We start from the raw sequence: 22,179 nt of genomic DNA on the forward strand, positions 1-22,179 counted from the left end.
GTAGTTGGTGCGTGTTCCACCACGTGTTTTCCGGTATCCGGTGGCAGTTAATTTGAAAACTTTGTCACCCACGAATACAAACACTCTCGCGCACTTTCACACCTCAACCTGCGTGGGAAAACATGACACACGATTTTTACCTGTCCACTTGTGGAACAGTTCAACCCGAGCTTCTTCTAAACGGTCGCGGGATTGTTCAGTTCGCTTCAATTTTTGAAGAAAAAAAAAGCAAAAGCTCCAAACTTCAAGCGGTCGAATTAGAAACCAAAGGTCTCCACCATCCGACTTTTACCTATCCGGAATCTGTTGCGATCTGTTCCGGAACAGCAGAGGCTCGCGGGTTGTCCTTGCACCAACGGTTACTGCACTTTAGCTACGCAACGCCACACTGACCCGAACACGAGCAACGGAACACATCCGTACGCGTTGAAGGGAGATTTCGGAATGCGAGCAAAGTGCTCATGAGTGCCTTCGAGGGCGCCCGTGAATGGCCTGGCACTGGTGATCATTTCTGACCGATCGGTTCATGCGGGCAGGGCTCGGGAGAGCGATATTGCTGGGGGTTTTTTAGGGCGTTAAATGGAGTCAAAAATTAATATATCATTTAAAGCTTCTGCACAATAAACCACGTCCACGCTGATCACGTGTAGCTCAAAATGATTATACTTTTTTTTTTATTTAGGTACGAAGCGACAACATATCGCCTCAACGCTGGAAGGTTGAGGAGCCCTGGTTCATGCATGAACACCTCAAAATGCAATGATCGCGCAACACTCATGCCAGCACGGGCTACTCGAGCACACTGAGTTCAGCTACTCGCCGCTAGATGGCGACACCGCTCGCAAGAAGACTGATGAACACGTGAGTGATTCTTGAACAGGGATAGACACGCGGCATCTGGCGTGCTCGTGAATTGAACCTCTAACTGCAGCTTCCTTTCGGGAAAAAGGGACCATGGGCAGTTGTTTTAAGTGGGCAGATTCTCATTTTTTCAAATGCTTATCACGCAGCTACATTGCTGGCTTTCAATCGCAGCCGTTCAAAGAGCGCGTATCGTGTTTCCAGTGTTTTGGGATGCTCATCTGGTGTATGGGTATCGATTGCAGGGTGATGTGCACCCACGTCTGGGTGAGAGAAAGGATTGAGTCCTAAAAACTGATACAAGAAGGGTGATCAGCGTAGGACGCATTAAGTGAAATTTAGCAGATCCGCTGAACAGAGGGCGTCTTCATCCCTTTGAGCTGGGAATTCGAACTATCCGGAGCATTTCTTTAAACTTTCTTTACCTCTAGCGCGTTTTTTACATCTAATTTGTTGTTCGGAACAAGTGATCAGTACGACAGGCACCTTGTTTGTCGCAAAAATCGACAATCGTTTGTCGGAATCAGACATCTACTTACGTTTCAAATAGAACCACCGTTCATTCGTCCTTCCACGCGCGGGTTCTTTCAAGAACAACAATAAAAACCGACCACAAGCGAGAGACCATCCATTAGTTACTGATTCTATTTTCCGCTTCTTGTGTGTCCTTTTTTTTTGTTTTGTTTTTGTTGTTACCTTCCGGACCGCGCTCCAGAAACCGGAACCGGAAGGTTGTATTTAAAATTGTCTAATTGTTTCGTACATCGTACACTTGTTCTAGAGGGTGTGAGTGTGTTACTTTCACTTCGTACGGTGAAGTTGTGTGAGTGTTTGTTTCTTGTTTTTCCTCTTTTACTATTTTTGTTTACTCCGCCCAGCCCACACATTTAAATCTACGGCTGTCCCGAATCCGCCTCCTTTCAGGACTTCCATTCAGCTAACTGGTAATTATTGATTAGTTCCACCGCCAACCTTGGCCCTTCACCCTTCGTCGACGTTTTTCCCCTTTCCCCTCTCGCACTGGTGCCGTTCCCTGGCGCTGGATGATTATATTTTAGCCTATCTAAACGGAAACGGGTTAAAACACCTCCGCACAAGGTCCCGTGCCTGCCGAAATCGCGCTCGCGCCTCCCATATCATCACATGGTTTCAGAATTTATCTCATTAAATTGTATAACTAACGCAAGGGCACCCGGCGTCCCTGGTGACCACATCCGGGATGTTTGCGAAACCGGCCACCTCGGGGAATCGGGCACCTGACAACAAATGCAACCGTTACGCACTAATTAGATTTTCCCATCCCGCCGACACGTTTTTTTCGCGTTTGTTTTTTTTCCCACCCAAGCTCCTCGAGTTCGTCGTCTCGCTGTCTTCTGCCCTAGCTCCTCACCCAGGAACGTTCCCGGAGTTGGGGTAAGTGTATATTCATATACATATCTGTGTATATCTAATAATTTATATATATATGTGTATATATGGGGGAGTTTTAAAACAACTATTCCGCAGAACAATGCGCACCGTAAGTTAACCTGCTTTCGCGGCGAAACACACGCACATCGATGTCACACACTTAATGCAAATAGGGGTTCTGTTTAGTCACCGTTTTTTTTTCGCACCGCTTTCACGCTGGCCACACCACGTGCGATGCCACGTGCCCGGTAGGGGGCGCTGGGCGCCGTCTATTTGCAGGACTCAACGGACAACCGCTCCAACAACGTCTTTCCGGTGCAGTCGTAAGGCAAGCGATTGCACAAATGTATCTTAGTTCACTAGAGCACGGGTGAGGCTACTGATCACTACCTAATCTACTCATCTTCTCTTCTTTCCGTCTCGCCGCTATGCACGAGGATCCTTCCCGCGCGTCCGGGTGTAGAGGTGTGTAGCAAAAAACTAGACTGATTCAAGACACCGGGACCGAGCAAACCGAAACAATCGCAAGACGGTAACGCGCCGGGAAAGCGTATTGTCATTAAATGTTGTATTTAGTGTTTACGTAACCTCAAAATTGGATATAGGATATAGGTCTTCCTGGGGGAATGTGTACGGGAAAACAGGGGAGAGAAGCGTTTGAAGAACATACAACACAATCTTGAGAAAGAGAGAGAAGGAGAGAGAGAAAGAGAGAGAGTAGTGTAGGATAAAGGAAGTGGACGATAGAGAGACCGCGGGAACGAATGCGGCACTTGACAGCTGTCACCACGATGACCACGTGTTTGCAATTCCTCCCGTGGGAATTATCGATTCCCTTCGGCGACCGAAACAGCCTAACAACCGCGAGTCACCGTCCCCTCCCCCCCCTCCCCCACAGGCCGCCCTAGTCCCGTTCGCCCTACCGACCCTTCGCAAGGTCGCTACCGATTACAACATGCAACAGTATCACAAAATCGGTCCGGTGTTCGGGGCCGCCCGTGTCCCAGCCGCGTCCTGGTGCTGCCGGATGCGGCCAAGGCGGCTGTCAACCGGTTCCGGTTCCTATACGGCCGTCTCGTGGTCAGTTTCGTCGATCCGGCCCAACCGCCAGGCGTTGTGATCGGTTGCTACTAAAAGAAGGGTAACAAGACAAGAAGAAGCGGCGTCAGGTCGCTTGGCGCGTCAGATCGAGTTATTGGGGTGGGGGTTGGCTAGGGCTCGAAAGGGTTTACCGGGAGGCACGGGCAAAAGGGCAGGTCGGACTGATCGACCAGATCACCTAGTTGTCCGTACGATCTGGTGCCGCGAACGGCCGATATCGTTAAAAACAAAAAAAAACAAAGATAAAAATGAAACAAAAACCGGAAGGAATGCACCACGCGGCTTAAGCTTCCGTTTGAACCGGAACCGGAAGCCGAATTGAGTGACATTCCTCCACATCCGGTGGAAACAAAATTTATAAATGCACATACAAGAAAACATCGGGATGGGGAAGAGAAAATCCGAAATAATGCCGAAGTGAAACAAAACATGGAAAAATAGACAAACATACACACACTTTCCAACAGGATAGAACACACTGTGCACGGAAAGAAACCTTTAACGGGGAAAAGGGCATATATATATATATATCTCATAACAACATCGAAACGAAGCAAACGGCATGTTACGACAAGCGGCAAGATTATTAACAATAGTTATGTATATATATTTCATAAACGAATAGGAAAAGAAATCATAAAAAACTAGTTGCAAATACATTATTTTTCTTTTCTGTTCGTAATAAATAAAACCGTTGCGAAATTTGATTCTAAAACTAAACGACACTTCGATTCGATAGCACCCAAAAAAAACGAAACAAACGAGTAGAATAACTCCATGACAAAAATGAAACAAACAAAAAACACTTTAATATTTGTTACAAAAAACATAATTAATTTTATTTCAATCTTTCCATTCACGAGTCCTGGGGGTGCAGTTGATTTAGTTTTATTATTGTTTTTTTTAAAGATTATTTTAAGGTACAATCGAGTGTGACTCTGCACACAAGCTTAACACATACCACTGTCGTTGAAATTAAATAACACAATATTAATCGAGTTATGTCGATATTAGCAATGTCAATGGTTTATAAAGAGTCAGAGCAGGAGGGCGCATAAGTCCTTCTCTCTATAACTCTTCGTTGTATAAAATATTTATCTCGGTCCCTCGAAACCTAGCGCCAGTCCTTTATGTTTGTCCTTTTAGTTAAGCTAAGTTTAATTAAATGCACTGGTAGGTACATTTCGTCACATCTTATCGCTAGTTTCGATCGGTGTTCAGCAAATGAAACAAACACAATCGATTGGTAATACCATTCCTTTAAGCTATCGCTAAAGGTCTTTTCGTTTCCAAGGTATATTCCCTTGAGGATCGTTTGGCCCTAAGTCTTGCAGTTTCGTTGTCAACGCAGCGAAAGCATATAAATATCGTCCTTCAAAATCGATATGACATGATGGTTTGTTGCTTTTTTCTCTATCTCGTTTAATATAAACCAAACGTCTTAGGATTAGTAACAATCGTGTAAACAAAAAAAACAAAATGGTAATTCCTTTAACACTTAGAAGACACAGGTGGGAAGCCGCCAACCTGCCATCAAGACCGTGCCAACCCTAGTATACAACCACCAAATGTTAACGATACGGATCACACGCTGCCGGGAGCGCACACGACAAGTTAGCCGATAGAGAATTTCATAAATTATAAGATAGTTAGTATAACATCGAGGTTGAATTTTGCTGAAAACATTCGTCCAAACTGTCTCTGTCAGTCGCTCAAATTTGTGTCTCCTACTAGCGGGCGTTACCCTGCCGTGCTTCAACATCGTACCCACGTGGGCTAGCTGAAAGGTAGGTTGCAGCGAATAGGGTGAGAAACGAAAGTTCGAAACGAAAACCAAATGGAAGGAAAACAAACAGAATACCTCCAAATACGGCACGTTTTATGAAACTTACCACAGTAATAATACTTCGAGATCCGTGGGAGAGCTTTTGTGTAGTGGTAATCGGTAGTAACAGTGGTAGTAGTAATGGCAGAAGTAACGGAAAGGTGATAGTAGAAACAGTTGTAATAGCGTTAAGACGAAAGAATGAGGTAAAGGCCAAGGAAAGGAGCAATAGTGTTGTTAGTGTAGCATATAGCAGGTCGTCGTTGTTAGCAAAATTAATTGCAATGGATTCACTCGAAGCAGTTGCGTTTATGCATAGGCCCGCAAAAGTTAATTCCTTTTTTTATGTTTTATCCAATGTAACGAAAGGGTGAGCTCGATAGGATGAAAAAGTGGTTACGTTAAAGGAAAATAAACATAACAACTGAAACAAGACATGAGCAAAGCATTCGCATGACACAAATAAGTAAGAAGAATGAAAATTACAATGAAAGAACGAAATAACAAACAGAATAGTGTTTATATTGGTTAAGAAAGTTATGCCCGCAAGTGGCGAAAGAAACGAATGTTAATTCTTCTCTTCTATCGTCAAAAGTCTTTTTAAAGCTTGTCTACAAGAACGTTGAACACGTTATCAATTCTTCAGGATTGCCACTCGATAGGCGGCACAAATATAGCATAATGGTTAACTGAAGTTGAACATCCTTAAGAGAGAACTATCAATCTTAATAATAATAAAAAATTCACACACACTACACATAAAATGGCATGCAGTTTTTCGCGCTCCTGGAAAGGGGTAATGATCCTATACACGTTCGGGGAGAGCGTGGGTGGGCTGGTGAGGTGCCCGGCTAGCATCTTTCAGAGCTCCTACTCCGTAATTAATCATAATATTTGGCATTCGCCTGCGTTTTTTCATGCTTGCATGTGGTACGAGCGCATTTTATGACTATCAAAGGTTCGGTTCCTTTTGCTTCTAACTAAGCGACACTCTCTCTCTATCTCTCTTTCCCTCTCCCTCTCTCTCTCTCTGCCCGAAAGTCAGAAGAGACGGCGACGGCTACGGCTGATGGGATGGTGATGGGCGCTGTTGCGCTGCAGGATTCAAAACCTAATCCACCTCGAGGACGTGGTACACCTTCTCAATCAGTGCCTTGCCGGAGCTCAAAGACGCGGCGTTCGGCAGAAGGGGAACACTTTCATCTATAAGCGAGAAAATAAAGTAAAAGAACAAAACAAAAACAAACAAAATGGCGCAGGAGTCGTGGAGTTGGAAAAAGGATAAAAACATGGGAATGAAGATCAAGTGTCTGGGGTTTGGCGGAAACCGAAACGGAAACTTAACCCTACTAGATCACTAGCGGTGACTCAAACAGGACAATGGTCACGCGCGCGCAAACACACACACACACATAAACCGGTGGGCTGGGGCGTTCTACTGACCGACGTATTGAGGGAAAGGACGACGCTGTTGGCCTCTTTACGGTGGCTGCGGACGAAAGGGCTTTGCTATCTGTCGCAGGAAGAGCTCAGGCTTAGAGTATGATGTACATATATGAGATAGAAAGAAAAGACGCATGATGTTCAGAGAGCATGTAGTAGCCGAAACCGAACAAACTTCTCCATCACTCGGTGGTGACTCGTGCATACGTGTGAGGATGGTGCGTGCGTGTGTAAGCAGGCAAAATCAGTTTAGCAAACACATGAAAACGCAATAAAACACATAAAATAACACGATCGTGCAAAGGCGCTTACGTTACGTTATGTTGGGGTGTAGAAGAGTAACAAAACAAAAGAAAAAGGGAAAACAAAATAAAACCAGCTCAACAAAGAACGACGAACATGAACACATAAAGCCACACACGCACTTACAAACGATGGATTGAAAGCGCAGGGTGGTGGGTGCTTGCATATCGGGCTAGGGAGCCATGACAGGTGCAACATATACTTGCAATCTACACATGTAAGCCATACCAGCGAAGGACATTGTGTGGGTTAAGTTCGAGGGGGGTAGAGAAAAGGACTTGTTGGTGATGTCCACACACCGGTGCGAAGCAAGGAGACACGGTAGGGATGGCGGAAAGAGGGGCCAAAGGATGCGCACGGTGGCGATCGACTCACCTTGGAGCTGGCGATTGATCAACGCCGTCAGTCCGTGCCCGCCATTATCGGACGTTTTGCTCTTCATCACGAGCATCGGTTTATCCTCGGAATCATCGCCATATCCTGACGCGATACAACCGTTGCTCTGCGCCATCGTTTCGCTGACCTAAAAGCACAAAATGGCGGCAATGTAACGCAACGTAACGTGAGCATAACACAGCTAGGCCGGTGTGATGGACCCAGCGGCTCACCTGCGTGACCTGCATCAGCTTCTTCACCACGTCCCGACCGAGGATGTGATCGAACACGGCCTGCAGGAACGGTTCGGCCATAATGGACAGCTTCAACTTGTCCCGGTGCCAGATGAGCACGCGTGACTCCTCCATCGCCATGATCGACACCTACAAGAAGGCAAAAAGCACAGAGCGTTAGCAGTTCCTGCACGTTCCAGCCACCGAAACCCTGCGACAACGAGGGTTTCTCGTCTGGTGCCTGCGCATATGCGCACAGATGTACGCCTGCATCGCGCGTTTTGGTGTATACCTGAAAAAAGTCATCGGTGGAAACACCGAACCATTCGGGCGAATCGAGAAACTGATGAGGGAATACTATATGAAGCGCTTTTTGATTCTGTGATACTACTAATCTGTACGAGGATGAGAATGGAGAATTGAAGAGAGAGATTATAGAAAAACAAAAAACCGTGTAATGGACGAGAGGAGGCGACGGTTAGGGTGCACTGCGGTGGCGGGCGGGTGCTGCTGCAAAATGGCGGCGCTGGTAACTGCATGGCATTCGCGCTGCTGACTACTTCTGGCCGAGAGCCGTAAAGCCAGCGAGTAATGCGACTAGGATGAGGCTTGTGAAACTGAAACAACAACAGCAGCAAACAGCAGCAATACAACGCAAAAGGAACCATTCGCATCCGCACAGGCCAGGCAGAAGGAAGGTACTCGTGGGTCGCGCCGGTACTGCGAGCTGGTGGCTGCTCGAAATCGCGCCTTCATGCAGCATGCGTTTGAACGTTTTTTTGTGTTTTTTTTTATTATTCGCGCCATGAGTCGATCCACAGCAGTCCCTTTTGTCGGCCCTCGATGGGCACCGCGTACTTACTTTCCCGACAGCACTAGGGACAAACTGTCGACTTTGGTTATTTTCTCCTGCACGTAGATTTCCTGGTACTTGAGCGGCCGCACGATTTTCATGCAGTTCAGCACCTTCTTGAATTGGTGGCGGGACACGCGCAGCGGCTTGAACAAGGCAACGTACACCTGCAGGAAAAGATAGACGGAGAGGAAAATCAAGTAAAAGTGTAACATTGTACCAATCTCGTCGTGCGGGTTCTTGGATCTGTTTGAAGAGTGTCAAAAACGTCGGAAACGATCTAAAAAGATAACGATCGCATGTTCTTTTTGCATTTATATCAAAACTTCCAAGTGTCTACAGTTCGAGCTACAGTTAGACAACTTTGTAACAGTAGCAAAACCCCTATCAACATGTGTACACCTTCACTAAGGCTTTAATGTTGATAGTCGTGCCCCAAACAGACGTTTCCCACATGAATGCAGTTGCGGCGGCGAAAAAACGAACAATCAAAGCCATGGCGCATATGCTGATGCCAGCGCTAAATGGTCACAATTTACGGTCCCGTTTCTCAAGCCCTCCCTGCTCTTCCCTCCTGCTGCAAACATCGTCAGATCGCACAAGCATGAAGCACGTCACGGACAATCACGTGTTGGAACAAGCGCGGGTGCCAAGAAAACGCCAATATCAACACTTCAGTCCACCCGATGACCTAGCAATAAAAGCTCACCCCACGACACCTTGGGGCGAAACCGACCTACGGCACCAATCTGGACATTCGCAGGGCGTAATAGCTGATCAAACGTACACCAATACACCTTTGCTCATCCTCAGGAACGGAGGCACGACCTCGATCGCGCGCCACTTCCGGATTAGAGACAGGAATTCTGAGAAATCGAAGAGCCTTTACTTTATCTCCAACAGGAAGATTAGTCTGTCTATTACGCAGAACAATCGTTTACCATTATAAAAATAATAGACCTCCCAGCGTATAGAAAGGCTTCTCCTACGTCAACACCTACAGTCGCGGAATCTTAGCCTGTTAGCGCACATGTCAGGTTGCTAGGTCAGTGCATCGTTATCAGGTGAAAAGTGAGACGCGCTACAACTTTAACAGCCACACATGGAGCTGCCTAAATCATGCCTTAAGATCTGAAACAGCTGTAGCTGTCCTGTCACCTTGGCGATAACGAAAGAGACCTGTCTCTATCGAACATTGGATCGAGAGCATTAAGTTACTGTGGTTGACAGTGCAAAATTGGCCCCGTTTCGGGTCAGTGTACGAGAAAATTAGACACCCAAAGAGCGAGAGAGAGAGAGAGAGAGAGAGAGAGAGAGAGCGAGAGAGGAAAGCAGAAAAGCGAGAACCGATAGCAGATAACCTACCGGATAGCTGTCAAATCGGACTTCGAGCATGAGAAAGCGCAACATGCGAATAATTGCACGCCAATGCCACAACATAACCCTTCTGCTTCGTGTTCGTTTCTTCCTGCCACACACCTCCAAAAGCAAAAGGGAGAGACTATCTCTTCCCCCCCACACGTGGGGGTTCGCGAATCGACCCCAACACCTGCACCTCCCCTCTCTTGTCGCGTACAATTCGCAATGCGCAAAGTGCATACTTGCGGTTAGTCACGTAGACACAGTCGCGCTTTGCGTTACATATATATATACATATATATTTAGCACGACAGCAACCCTACCCCATGTTATGTTTTCGCGCCCACTACCCTTTATCCTGACACCTGGCCTCCCTTTTTTTCGGTGGATTTTCCCATGACACGCTCGGACGGGCGCGAGATGTCAAACGGCAAATTCCGAGCGGTCTTTCCACGCTAAGAACAGGTATTTCGTCACGCATTGCTGATAATCCCGACGTACGAAACAAACGCGAATATTTTGAGGGGAGAAAATCACGCGCTTTCAGATGATTTAACCTCAAGCGCGATCGCGAAACGATCGCACAGGTAGGACTTCCTGGAAGAAAGGAGTCTCATTAGACGAAATACAACCTCACAGGTAACGTCAGACAGAGTATCCTCCCTAGCGCGTGCTTGGCCCTGGATTAATAAACGATCAACCGCGATAGGGCAAAGTCACCAATCACGATGACGAGGAGCTAGACGCGCACTGCCTACGCCACAAATTTTGGCGGGAAACACGCGTCCCAAAAACCTGTGACCATTTATGGACGCATATACAACCCCACACACGCGACGTCTGCTGACGAAAAAAAATAATAAAAAAAAACGCGATCCGATTATCTCGTGACTGCGGCGGGTTTTTGGTCGTCTCTTTCTGCATGGTTTTCTCTTTTTTTTGCTTTTGTTTTAAGCAATCCATGAGCAACCCATCCTGCTTTAGCCTGCTCATTGATTGGTCGATCCTGTGGCGCCGGTGGTTTACACACCTACACATAATAAGCTTTGATCCTCCTGGCCCTCATGACAGCTCCACCCTGTGGTGCCTACAGCGCCGCTGGTGTTGGTGTGAAACGAAAACCAACCACCCCAACCCCTACTATAGAGGGTAAGGTTTTCCCACGGGGATGCGCCCACATGCGGGTTGCGATTGTGCGTGTGTATATTCGCAACATGCCATCGATGTCATCGTGTTGCGCCTTAAACCACGCACGGTCACCCTATGCTTGTGGCAAGGGGGAGTGCGCGAGGGCAGGTGCAGACGCAATTGATGCCTTATATACGAACCGGCTGTGGACGGGATTGTGCCATTGCACTGGTTGCCCCGTGACAAGCTAGCTGTGCGCTTAGCAGTGACGATTTCCTTCTTCGAGAACGTCAAGGTGGCTTCACTTTTCTTTTTTTTTTACTCACACGCAGAGTTTGAAAACTCGAGAGTAATAGTGCGAGTGGAAAAGCGAGAGAAAGAGAGAGTGTAAGAACGATCGAACAGTGCTGAAGTGTGTGTGGTAAAGCGATCGAACGATCGATTCCGCCTGATCAGTCTCGTCTAAAATCAAGACCCAAGTCAAGTGCACAAAAGGATGTGTTGCCTTCAGCGTGTAGTTGACACAAAGCCACTGCTTCAAAGCAAACATGGCTCGGAATTGCTGGGTGAAGGTGTTAAATCAGATCCTCGCCCGCTTCCACCTGCAGGTGGTGTGAAGCAAACCGAAGAAAAGGTCCACCAGGACCTGCTGGGTGTGGCGACGACAACGACACGTGCGTTGTTTCGTTCCCTACGCAATCAAACACATCATCTGCAACGTAGCTCACTGTACAAGTAAGCCACCCACACACGCATGCGTCACACATGGCTAGCTGAGACTAATGAGACATCTTTCTATTTATCCCCAATTTCTTCTCCCAAAGAATACTCACGAACACCACGCAACCGAGTCACGCGATCTCGGCGATTGTTGTGTCCATGGTTCTGGTGGCGTTGTGGCCAAATTTGATCATCTCCCGAAGTGGCGACGGTGACACCCAACAGTGCTTTGTGGGAAATGCAGCAGAAGTACGAACCAGCAGCAATGCTCTCACACAGATTGCTTACCTTGGTTCCTTCACCATCCACTTTGGGGCGCAGATTTGGATGACCTTTGTATCGGGTGAGTCACGCCGACGAACAGTACGATCACGAGGGATCGAGAAATTCTAACCTATGTCCTTTTTCTCTTGCCTATATGCATGCAGGTCTCGCGCTGTACTTTTCCCTACCACGCCACACGTTCGGCTTAATACAGGAGGTGCTTTTCCCGAAGTACTTCACGCTGGGTACCAGCTTGAGCACGATCAGTTTGGTTAGTTTCGTGGAGCTGCGGCGTAGCACCAAACCTGAGCTAGCTGTAAGAAGCCTCGCCTACTGGGATTCAGCCGATCTGCTCCAAATCGTGGCCCTCGCACTGACCGCCGCTCTGGAGCTGTTCGTACGGCTCTATCTTGCACCTCCCATGTTACGTTTGATGCACGAAAAGCACCGTATCGAGGCTCAGGCCAGCGTAGGACAGGAAGTTGGACAATTTGATGGAGCTGGAAATGGGTGGTTGGAGCGTTCGCGCCACTACAAGGCGACACACAAGAAGTTCCGTCAGATTCATATGACCACTGCCATCCTTAACATGATCTCGCTCAGCTGTACGTGTGTACATTTGCTTTACCTCGCAGCACGAATGACCATCTAACACCCACGATCATTCCCAGTACCATCATCGCCATCATCACCTATCGACGAGCGAACTCAACCCATCATCATGTCAGTGCCTCGGGTCCCAAAAGGCGCTGTAGGATATAAGAGTATTTATTTCCGCATTTAGAGGTGCGTGCTTCTTAGGTGTATATCGACGATAATCCAGGTCACGATCACGTTCAATCTGATCTCTCCCGCTTCTCAGCAGGGACAAGCGATCCTGTACACTGATCTCCACTCAATGAAGCCTCAATCTCAGACACATTAGTATCATTAGATAGGTTAGCGGAGTTCATGCAGTTACTATCAATATTCACCCTATCGATGGGGGTGTATCAAAGGCCTCCAAACTAGTATTGCAGCAACTTGACCACTCGGCAGTTGTTTTAGTGCCATATGCTTTTTGGGTCTGGCAAGACGAACGATCAACGATGTTCCTTGGGTGGGTCATACAGCTTAGGGCTAATAAACTGTAGCAGTATCTGAAAGGCACCGGGAACATCCCGTGCGTTGTTCACTAAATGTTCGCAATTAGATGTATGATGTAAAACAGAGAGGTAGCTCAAAAACAAATGGCAGTTCCTAATAAGTAAGATCGACGCGTTACAGATAGATCACGTCTCTATTATGGTAGCCTGGTATAGTAAAGAAGTACACCTGCAAGGTATTAAAGTACGTACAATTGAATTTTTGACAAAATAAAATAACACAAAATATGAACAAATTAAAAATCTCCCAAATCGAGTTTGGATGAAACGATAACGATGTTGATAGATGACGGTTGCTGATTGCAGGCTTTGTGTGTGTAAAATTTGTATACATTGAAAGGTTTGGATAAACGAATTTGGATGGGTTCCACAGAGAAGATTTCATATTCACAGAGTACGACACGTATGGTTGATTGAAGTGAAACAATTTAAATGGCACTTACCGATTCGATCTCCTTCTCAAACTTAACCGGTCGCAGCTTGCAGAGCAGCACTACCACGTAGACAGCGTTAACAAACAGAAACAAGCTGAACCACACGACCGCATCCAAGCTGCAGGCGACGAACCAGCCCCACAGAACCAACAGGATACACCCGGCAATGGCCGCACATCGAAGCCACAGAAACCCGCACGGGATGTTTGGTGCAAGAAAGGCCACCAGGAATAACGCGTGTCCGATGTGATAGTACAGGTGTTCCTTCGGCTCGAACGTGAAACACTTCGGCCAGCTCCAATCGATCAGCGTCCGGATCATGTGGCCATTATCGTGCTGTACACTGGCCCCGTTCATCTCCTGTGGTGCCTTCTTCGGTGCACGGTACGATGTTGACTCCACGCCGTTCGAACCCGCCGAGCCATTATGACTTCCAGATCTCATGTACGGTTGTTGCCCTTGCGAACCGGTTGCACCATTCGTGCCACCATTCGAACGGTCATACGACCTCCCGTGACTGGCGCTGATGCTTCGGGACACCTGTGGGACTACCGTTTCCTCCTCAGCAACTGCTCGGCCCTCAACAGGGCCCTCAGCCGGTCGATGATGGTGATGATGCCCATAATCGACATTCCTTACACCGGCCGGATCGGGTTTGTCGGTGTCAAATGTGCTGCCCTCGATGCCTTCGAGCTCGGGTCGTTCATCCGGAAGCGTGCCATCCGCCACCGGAAAGCCATTGGGATCCGGTACGAGCGAATCGGCGTCCACATTGCGCCGGTGTTGCTGCTGCAAGGCAACGGAATCAACCGGCACGAGCGCCAGTGCGCCCACCAAGCACACTAGCCAATGCAGAAGATCCAGCTTGGAGGTGGAACACACCGAACCGCACCGGCCGGTGTTGCTTCTCGTGAGGGTGATGGTATTTTCGTTCGAACCTGAACCTTGCCAGCTAACCGGTTTCTCTTCCTGCGCACGGTGGAACCGTTACTGGTGCGTTTTTTTTTGCGATTGCGATTTGCGATTTGGCTCACTCGCGGGTGACCCACGGTCGCGGCATTTAAGCGACCTGCCCGATTCCGAAGCGTGTCCGCTAACGTTCACAGCTCGTACTGCGACCGCAGGGCACGTGTTTCATCGCGCCACCGTGCCGGTAAGCGTTGGAAAGAGCGCTTTCGGGTGCTGCTGGCTCGTTGCGCCCACAACCGCTCGTTTGCTGCAACCTGCTGAACCTACAACGAGAACCAAACACGGGTGTGCCGTATGAGAAACGGTTGTGAATTGTGGTGGGGATGATGGGCCTTCTCGCAAGCTGCGGTTTTAATCATCCGGTGCCCGCTAACGAGCACGTAAACGAATGACAGATTTATGCAAATCCCTTTCAGGCGCACCTAGGTGCAGGCGCAAGCAGTTCGGCCACCCCCAAGTTACACCTACGCAAGTCCTTCAAAAAATGGTGCCGTAAAAGATTAGCCCACGCAACGGCAGCGCAGATCCAGCAGCTGCGCGAGGATTTTACGCGCGTTCGCTTAAAGGGCAGCACCAAAATGCATCCACTCAAATAGCAGCATGCAGCTGCAGCTAAAAGGAGGAAAAAAAGGGATGAATCATTAGTGAACTTGACCACAGAAACAAAAAAAACAACACTTCACCAACCGCTGGATACACACGGCAACAGTGCACCGAAAGCAGCTTATCAGTGGAAAATATCTGCCACAACTTTCCAGCCCAGCGTCACTATCTGACCTTTACTTTGGTTTTGTTTGCAGCTCGAATCGAGCCTGCAGCAGCCAATTTACGCACGCTGGTAGGCGCTTTTGCAACACTCCAAAAACAGACCGTTTTTCATTCGAAGAAGTCCAGGACCTACGTCGATGGGGGGGGATGCATTTCCCGGGCAGTGTATATGTGTGTGTGTGTGTGTGTGTGTGTGTGTGTGTGTGTGTGTGTGTGTGTAAAACATCACGATATCGATGTTTGCTGCGATGAGAACCATTCTCGAGCCCGCGGAAGTGCACGGGTGCTACTTTCATTGCAACGCCGTCTCGCTCTTGCGCGGCAGCTTGCTCGTTTGGCCACCAACGCATGCCGTCCCGTTCTGGCGCTAGTAGCTGACGTCGGTGTTGCAATCGCGCTCTGCTGGATTCTGTGTTTCCATGCGCTGGGTGCTGCACCGTCGTAGGGGCTTTTTTATGCTCTCTGTTTTCCTTCGAACGATCGAACATAAATTGTCGACAGTGGTGGATGGCGAGTGGAGGGAAAAGGGAAAGAGGAAGGGGGTTACGAGGGTCCGTAATGGCGTTTGTCGAATGCCGGTTATTTGCAGTTGATTGATGATGATGTATTGGGCCACTTTTGTTGGTCTTGCTCGCCGAAATGAAGGAAAACCGCGCCACAGGATGAGAAAACCCCACTAAAGCCCATTTTCGCTACATATACATTTGAAATGAATTTTGGAATACGATTCTCCCCAATTCGCACCTTATGTATCGGTTTTGCTGTTCGTCGGCCACCTCCATAGGAAACACGAGCTGGAGGACTTCTCACGCACCGCTCACTGGACACTTGCGGGCGGCGGGAGGCGACCGCATCGAAGGGCCGGGCTCTCTCTGGGCGGCCGAAGGGCTTGTATCATTAACATGAAACACTGACCATGATATGCGCAGGCTTTCTTCTTCTTTTGCTACGGGGTAAATTATGCCACGGTAGTACACAGGGAATCTATAGCCACTTGATGATTTCTTTTCCACAACTCCAAGCAAATGCGTTTACGTGCTTGCAGCTTGGAATTGTTCACTTCTGGTAGATAATAGTTAACAACAGCGCAGAGAAGTGAGCAAATAGGCACGGAACTGTTGAATTATTCCACCGAAACTAAAAGAACTATTTATAACCTTTTTTTTGTTTCAAATTGACACTTTTCTGAATCATATTTTGACAACACGCAATGTATAACGATAGAAGGTAGGATCATACCTAGCAATTCGACGTATATTTCAAATGAAAATTGAATTTATTTCATCGTTATGGATAGTGCATAAAAGCTGATACAAATGGAATTACTGATACGTACAGAAAATACGTGTGACAAATATAAGTATTTACACAACCATGACTCACCATAAGAGCTATAAAGTTGAGAGTTTTTAATTTGAAACAATTATGGTATTCACCAAAAATATATTCACCACTCCGATCGCAACTGGAACAGTTTGAATAAAGATAATTTCTGCACAATTTTTATATAGAACATTTTTATGTTACCACACACGTGGAAAAACACGTGGCGTGCATGTCCATGGCGTAATTGAATGTGTACAGCACGTGGCTCATTCGAATTTTCAAACGTTTCTATATTTCTGATTTTGTTAGCATAGCAATCCAGTAGGGAACTATATCAACCACTTCACGATATAATAGTTACGTTTGCCTACTCTCAACAGAGATAACTTATTTGAGAGAATATGCACGGATGGCGCTAGTACCTCGGCAGGATTTTTAGCTTTCTTAAAATTTATGGTGAATCCTCCGGCGCCGATTATTCGAACGGCATCCGATTTGCTTGGAAAGCATTTTGCACGCAGTGCCAAATCCAGCACGTTCATTCCAGGTTCAGGAAGCAGTTCACACAACGGTGCGCCACCAAAGCTTTGCGAAATGTCTTTAACGTTAAGATGCTCCAAAGTAGATACGTCCCCTTTGAAAAGAGCTTGGCTAATAGCTTTTGCTTTGTGTAATCCCTCTTCGCCGTGCACGAGTTTTGTCAGCTGTTCGGCTAACAGTTTCTGCGCTTCCCATAACTCCGGTGTTCTTTGGTGGCGTGCCATAACCTGCTCTATCGTTTGTACTGGGAGAAAAGTAAGCAGTCGCAGCAACTTTTCCACTTCCGAGTCGGGCGTACGAACGAAGAACTGATACATTGCGTACGGTGATGTGCGTTCCTCTGCCAGCCACACGGCGTTGCCTGCCGATTTGCCAAACTTATCACCCTCCTCGTTAGTAATCAAGGGCAGCGTTAAACCAAACACCTCCTTCGACTCTGTCCGACTGATCAGCTCTTGGCCGGACATTATATTTCCCATTTGGTCTGATCCACCGAGCTGGAAACGACAGTCATGGTGCCGTAGCAAGTGCAACCAATCATAAGCCTGAAACAGTTGGTAGGAAAATTCGGTAAAGCTCATTCCGGATTCACTGTTTAGTCGGCTCTGCACGGACGAGCGTGATAACATGGCACCCATACGAAAGTGACGCCCAACGTTGGCCATAAAATCCACGAAATTGTATTGCTGATACCAGTCGGCGTTATTCACGACCAACACTGGTTTGAGAGGAACGGATTTGTCCCAAAATAAGCGCTGGTGGTTGGTAAAAATGGTCTCTATCTGCTTCTTGATGCACTCCACATTATGCTGCACCGTCGCTGTTTCTAGCTGCTGTCGCTCGGATTTACGTCCCGAAGGATCACCTATCAATCCAGTAGCTCCTCCAACCAGTGCTATCGGTTGATGGCCGGCACGCTGCGTGTGTAACAAGCCAAGAATAACCAACAAATTTCCCACATGCAGACTGTCGGCTGTGGGGTCAAACCCGGCATACAAGGTTTGGCTGGAAGATCCCAGCTTCGAACGGGCTTTGTCACTGCAACAGAACAATCAAGTATAACATATTTTAGCGACTAATGGCAACAGCTTTTTCATTTCATTCCATCCATGCTTACATCGATTCAGCTGGGAAGACGTCCTGTATGAAGCCACGTTCTTTCAATTTCAAAATGTTTCTCTCTGAGTACCATCGTGCTTGACACTGAAAAATTGTTTTTAGTGCAGCGTTTTGCTTAAATACACGCGCGCTGGCGAACATGAAGGCTATGTTAAATCTAGAAATTGTGTATTTTAATCGACCAATATTTGATGTAACCGGCTGCTTGTTTATATTTTTTTGCGCTTTGTTTACGTTTGTATGTCATTGCTGTAAAACTCAGCTGGATCTAACTTTATAGCATCCGTTTATATAAGCAAATGGGCACATGGGATGATGCAGTATTCACTATGTTCATTCTATCTAAATAAAATCCAATAAAAGGTTTCAATAATTTTGGCGCATTTAAGGATCCTTTAATTTTTTGGTATTTCTATATCTTATATTAGTTTTTAATAATTTCATATAATATTACTTTTCATTCGTTCAACGCAAAATATTTTTAAAAGGATAACCATCTCGATTCTCGACTTGTGAATTCATAAAACAATCACATACAAGAATTATATTGTGATTTAAATATTAGAGCTCGCTCATTAGCTTTCTCGATCAAATGTAGCTCATTTGCCCTGAAGCTTCAAGGAAATTTGAATATTATTTCACCATACTTCCTGTGCCGTTTAATTATCGCTTGTTAATGTGTCATTCTAGTTTGGCTAACAAATATAAACAGTGCCGGAATGTAAACAGAATAGCATCTTTCTCTTTCCTTATTTTTGTAACTGATTGCGATAGTTTTAGATACTTATTATATTACTTGATTCATAGGTTATTTTCATAAAGTTTAATCAAAATAAAAACATATTCTTTATCGATTTCAACTTTATTCCTATTATTATGGTTATTCCCTATTTGTTATCTATGTCCGGCATTACAAACGGACACTCATATATTAATAACATAACCTAATCCAACCGAACGCGTAATCAGTAAGATATGATAAAGCAGAGGTAATAGCAGCAAAACTTACCGCCGCTGGTCTTGCCGGGCTTACAAATATCAGCCAAAAGGGCAATTGCAAATATTTCAGCTGCTTTGTATTTGACGGATGCGTAATTTGAACATGACATTTTGCACGTCAAAGTGGGTGTCTTATTGCTTCCGTCGGTTTTTTGTTTGGGAAAACTTCTACAGCTTTTTTTCAACAAAAATTGTGTTCAAACCATACTTTTGTGTACAAAGTTATCCAGATATTAGTGAGTTAAACCGTGCATTTGAAAGCGCAGTTCTTTGAAGCTGCATTGCCTTATGATATTATGCTAGACGACTCGCAAACGACGCGACAGAACACACCTCTTAGTATGATATCTGCCTAGGTCTCATAGGAGGATACAATTGATGCACTAAGTAGGCGAAGAAGAAAAAGCAGAAAGGCCTCTGTCTCTTTAACATTGTTTCGAACAACAACAGATAAAACTACATACGAGTGCCTTCAGTTATAGCCATCGACCGAAATTGTGGTGAAATATTCCCGAAGAAAGTCAGGTAAGTTGATAACTGGCTGGTACCGTATCGGCTTTCGGCGAGCTGTGCCATTTCTCCCACCCTCGAGGCGGCAGTAATCAGATTTAAATCGGTAGCATTAGTCATCCATGTCATTGATTTGTGCGTATTTGGTGCGTCCCAAACATTCTGCATGTGTTCCGCAAGACTAGGCAATACGGGCTGGCAAACATAAACTAGCTTAGCGATGGCGTCCGGTTCAACCTTGCAGAAGGCGATCGACATCGTGACGAAGGCTACGGAGGAGGACCGGAACAAAAACTACGAAGAAGCGCTGCGTTTGTACGAGCACGGCGTGGAATATTTTCTGCACGCGATCAAGTGTAAGTAACCGCCACCGGTCACTGGTGTCTTGCGTTTGTTTTCCTAACCCCCCTGCTTACCTTTCCGCTCCGTTTGCATGCCCCACTCAACCGCAGATGAAGCCCAAGGTGATAAGGCGAAGGACTCGATACGCGCCAAGTGCTTCCAGTACCTGGACCGAGCCGAGAAGCTGAAGGCATACCTCAAGAAGGGTAAAAAGAAGCCGGTCAAAGATGGCGACAGCTCGTCGAAAGACGACAAATCGAAAAACGACAGCTCCGACTCGGATTCGGACGATCCGGAGAAGAAGAAGCTGCAGGCGAAGCTGGAGGGTGCGATCGTGATCGAGAAACCGCACGTTAGGTGGTCGGACGTGGCCGGTCTGGAGGGGGCCAAGACGGCACTGAAGGAAGCCGTGATCCTGCCGATCAAATTCCCCCACCTGTTCACCGGCAAGCGCATGCCGTGGAAGGGCATCCTGCTGTTCGGGGTATGTGTGGGGCAATGTGCCACATTTCTTGCGCCTTATTGATCCTTTCTAATTCGCTAACTTCTCCCTCACGCTCTTCCGCAGCCACCCGGTACCGGCAAATCGTACTTAGCGAAGGCCGTCGCCACCGAAGCGAACAACTCGACCTTCTTCTCTGTGTCCAGCTCCGATCTGGTCTCGAAGTGGCTCGGTGAGTCGGAGAAGCTCGTGAAGAACCTGTTCGAGCTCGCGCGGTCCCATAAGCCCTCGATCATCTTCATTGACGAGGTTGATTCGCTCTGTTCCGCCCGCTCGGACAACGAAAGCGAGAGCGCCCGGCGTATCAAGACCGAGTTCCTGGTGCAGATGCAGGGTGTCGGTAGCGATAACGATGGCGTCCTGGTGCTTGGCGCAACCAACACCCCGTGGATATTGGATTCCGCCATCCGGCGACGTTTCGAGAAGCGCATCTACATCCCGCTGCCGGAGGAACACGCCCGGTTGGTGATGTTCAAGATTCACCTCGGTAACACTGCCCACACGCTGACCGAGGACAACATGCGCACGCTCGCGGGCAAAACGGAAGGCTTCTCCGGTTCGGACATCTCGATTGTCGTGCGGGACGCGCTTATGCAGCCGGTCCGGAAGGTGCAGACGGCGACGCATTTCAAGCAGGTGAGCGGTCCGTCTCCGGTGGACAAGCAAACCATCTGCGATGATCTGCTCGTCCCGTGCAGTCCCGGCGATGCCGGTGCAATCGAGATGACGTGGGTGGACGTGCCTGGCGACAAGCTGTTCGAGCCGCCGGTGACAATGGTAAGCCATACAACCCGACTGGGCTGTCCTCGATGAGGGCTGATATGATCCATTTCCTTTCTTCATTGCTCTGCAGAACGACATGCTGAAATCTCTGGCCAGTACCAAGCCGACCGTGAACGAGGATGACATGAAGAAGCTGGATAAATTTACGGAGGACTTTGGACAGGAAGGATAAACTCCTTTCACTGGCGATCGAAAATAATATTATATACAGCGAGGGGAATGGGATTGCAGGGAAAGAGCAAGAGAGAGAGAGAGAGAGAGAGAGAGAGAGAGAGAGAGAGAGAGTAAGTGAGTGAGAGAGAATATGTAAGGATCGGCTAGGAGCGAGCGTTGAGAGCATTGGCAAATGTACGTCATAATATATATATATATACATATATTTGATTACTTCACCATTCTTCTGAAGCATACCCTTCACCGCCCATGCACTGCGGGCGGTGAAACATACGCGAAATTGTCTGTAAAATGCGCGAAACAGAAAACCCCTATATGAATGTACCATCATTTCAATAATTGCCTTGCAGTAGCGATACTGGATTGAAATAAATCTGTTATTTTCTGTTACAATCGATAAACCGGAACCAATCGTTAGTTTTCGTCGCACTGCTCTAGTCCGAAATCGAGCTAAAGTACTTCGGTGAGAATCAGAAACTGCAGCAGAATCAGCCTGGAAAAATCTCCCCGTTGATCCTCGAATCATCCTCTTGCAACGGAAGGAAATGCGTGGGTCCTTCCTGCAATTTCCTCCCTCTAGGCCATCGCCAAATACGACCACATTCCATCAAATTCCAATCGAAATAGCTAGTGGTACATACTTTTATTTTGCAGTTTTTTTTGTTGCCCTTTTTACGTCAGTATGTTTTACAG

General features: G+C 47.2%; 4 protein-coding genes across 4 annotated transcripts; 2 read left to right on the plus strand and 2 right to left on the minus strand.

Annotated features, from left to right (window-relative positions):
- Nucleotides 1-3,333: 3,333 nt before the first annotated feature.
- On the minus strand, nucleotides 3,334-14,592 carry LOC128728491 (uncharacterized). The gene is made up of 8 exons (XM_053822117.1): nucleotides 14,553-14,592; nucleotides 13,464-14,296; nucleotides 8,414-8,571; nucleotides 7,844-7,946; nucleotides 7,552-7,701; nucleotides 7,319-7,466; nucleotides 5,265-5,297; nucleotides 3,334-3,401 (listed from the first exon to the last, which is right to left on the minus strand). Exons 1-8 carry the CDS (start codon nucleotides 14,590-14,592, stop codon nucleotides 3,334-3,336), a joined length of 1,533 nt encoding a protein of 510 aa, XP_053678092.1.
- Nucleotides 11,388-12,527, plus strand: LOC128728466 (transmembrane protein 205). The gene is made up of 3 exons (XM_053822093.1): nucleotides 11,388-11,626; nucleotides 11,716-11,954; nucleotides 12,040-12,527. The coding sequence occupies exons 1-3, from the start codon at nucleotides 11,388-11,390 to the stop codon at nucleotides 12,525-12,527; spliced, it is 966 nt and encodes a 321-aa protein (XP_053678068.1).
- A 2,254-nt stretch (nucleotides 14,593-16,846) lies between the features above and the next one.
- LOC128729117 (tyrosine--tRNA ligase, mitochondrial) lies at nucleotides 16,847-18,317 on the minus strand. The gene is made up of 2 exons (XM_053822766.1): nucleotides 18,175-18,317; nucleotides 16,847-18,095 (listed from the first exon to the last, which is right to left on the minus strand). Exons 1-2 carry the CDS (start codon nucleotides 18,315-18,317, stop codon nucleotides 16,847-16,849), a joined length of 1,392 nt encoding a protein of 463 aa, XP_053678741.1.
- Nucleotides 18,318-19,630: 1,313 nt separating this feature from the next.
- LOC128729257 (vacuolar protein sorting-associated protein 4) lies at nucleotides 19,631-22,087 on the plus strand. The gene is made up of 5 exons (XM_053822923.1): nucleotides 19,631-19,700; nucleotides 19,871-20,041; nucleotides 20,138-20,511; nucleotides 20,596-21,306; nucleotides 21,383-22,087. The coding sequence occupies exons 2-5, from the start codon at nucleotides 19,906-19,908 to the stop codon at nucleotides 21,482-21,484; spliced, it is 1,323 nt and encodes a 440-aa protein (XP_053678898.1). The 5' UTR covers nucleotides 19,631-19,700; nucleotides 19,871-19,905; the 3' UTR covers nucleotides 21,485-22,087.
- Nucleotides 22,088-22,179: the final 92 nt, after the last annotated feature.

Source organism: Anopheles nili, chromosome X (genome assembly GCF_943737925.1).
Source record: "Anopheles nili chromosome X, idAnoNiliSN_F5_01, whole genome shotgun sequence".
Lineage (NCBI taxonomy): Eukaryota > Metazoa > Arthropoda > Insecta > Diptera > Culicidae > Anopheles > Anopheles nili.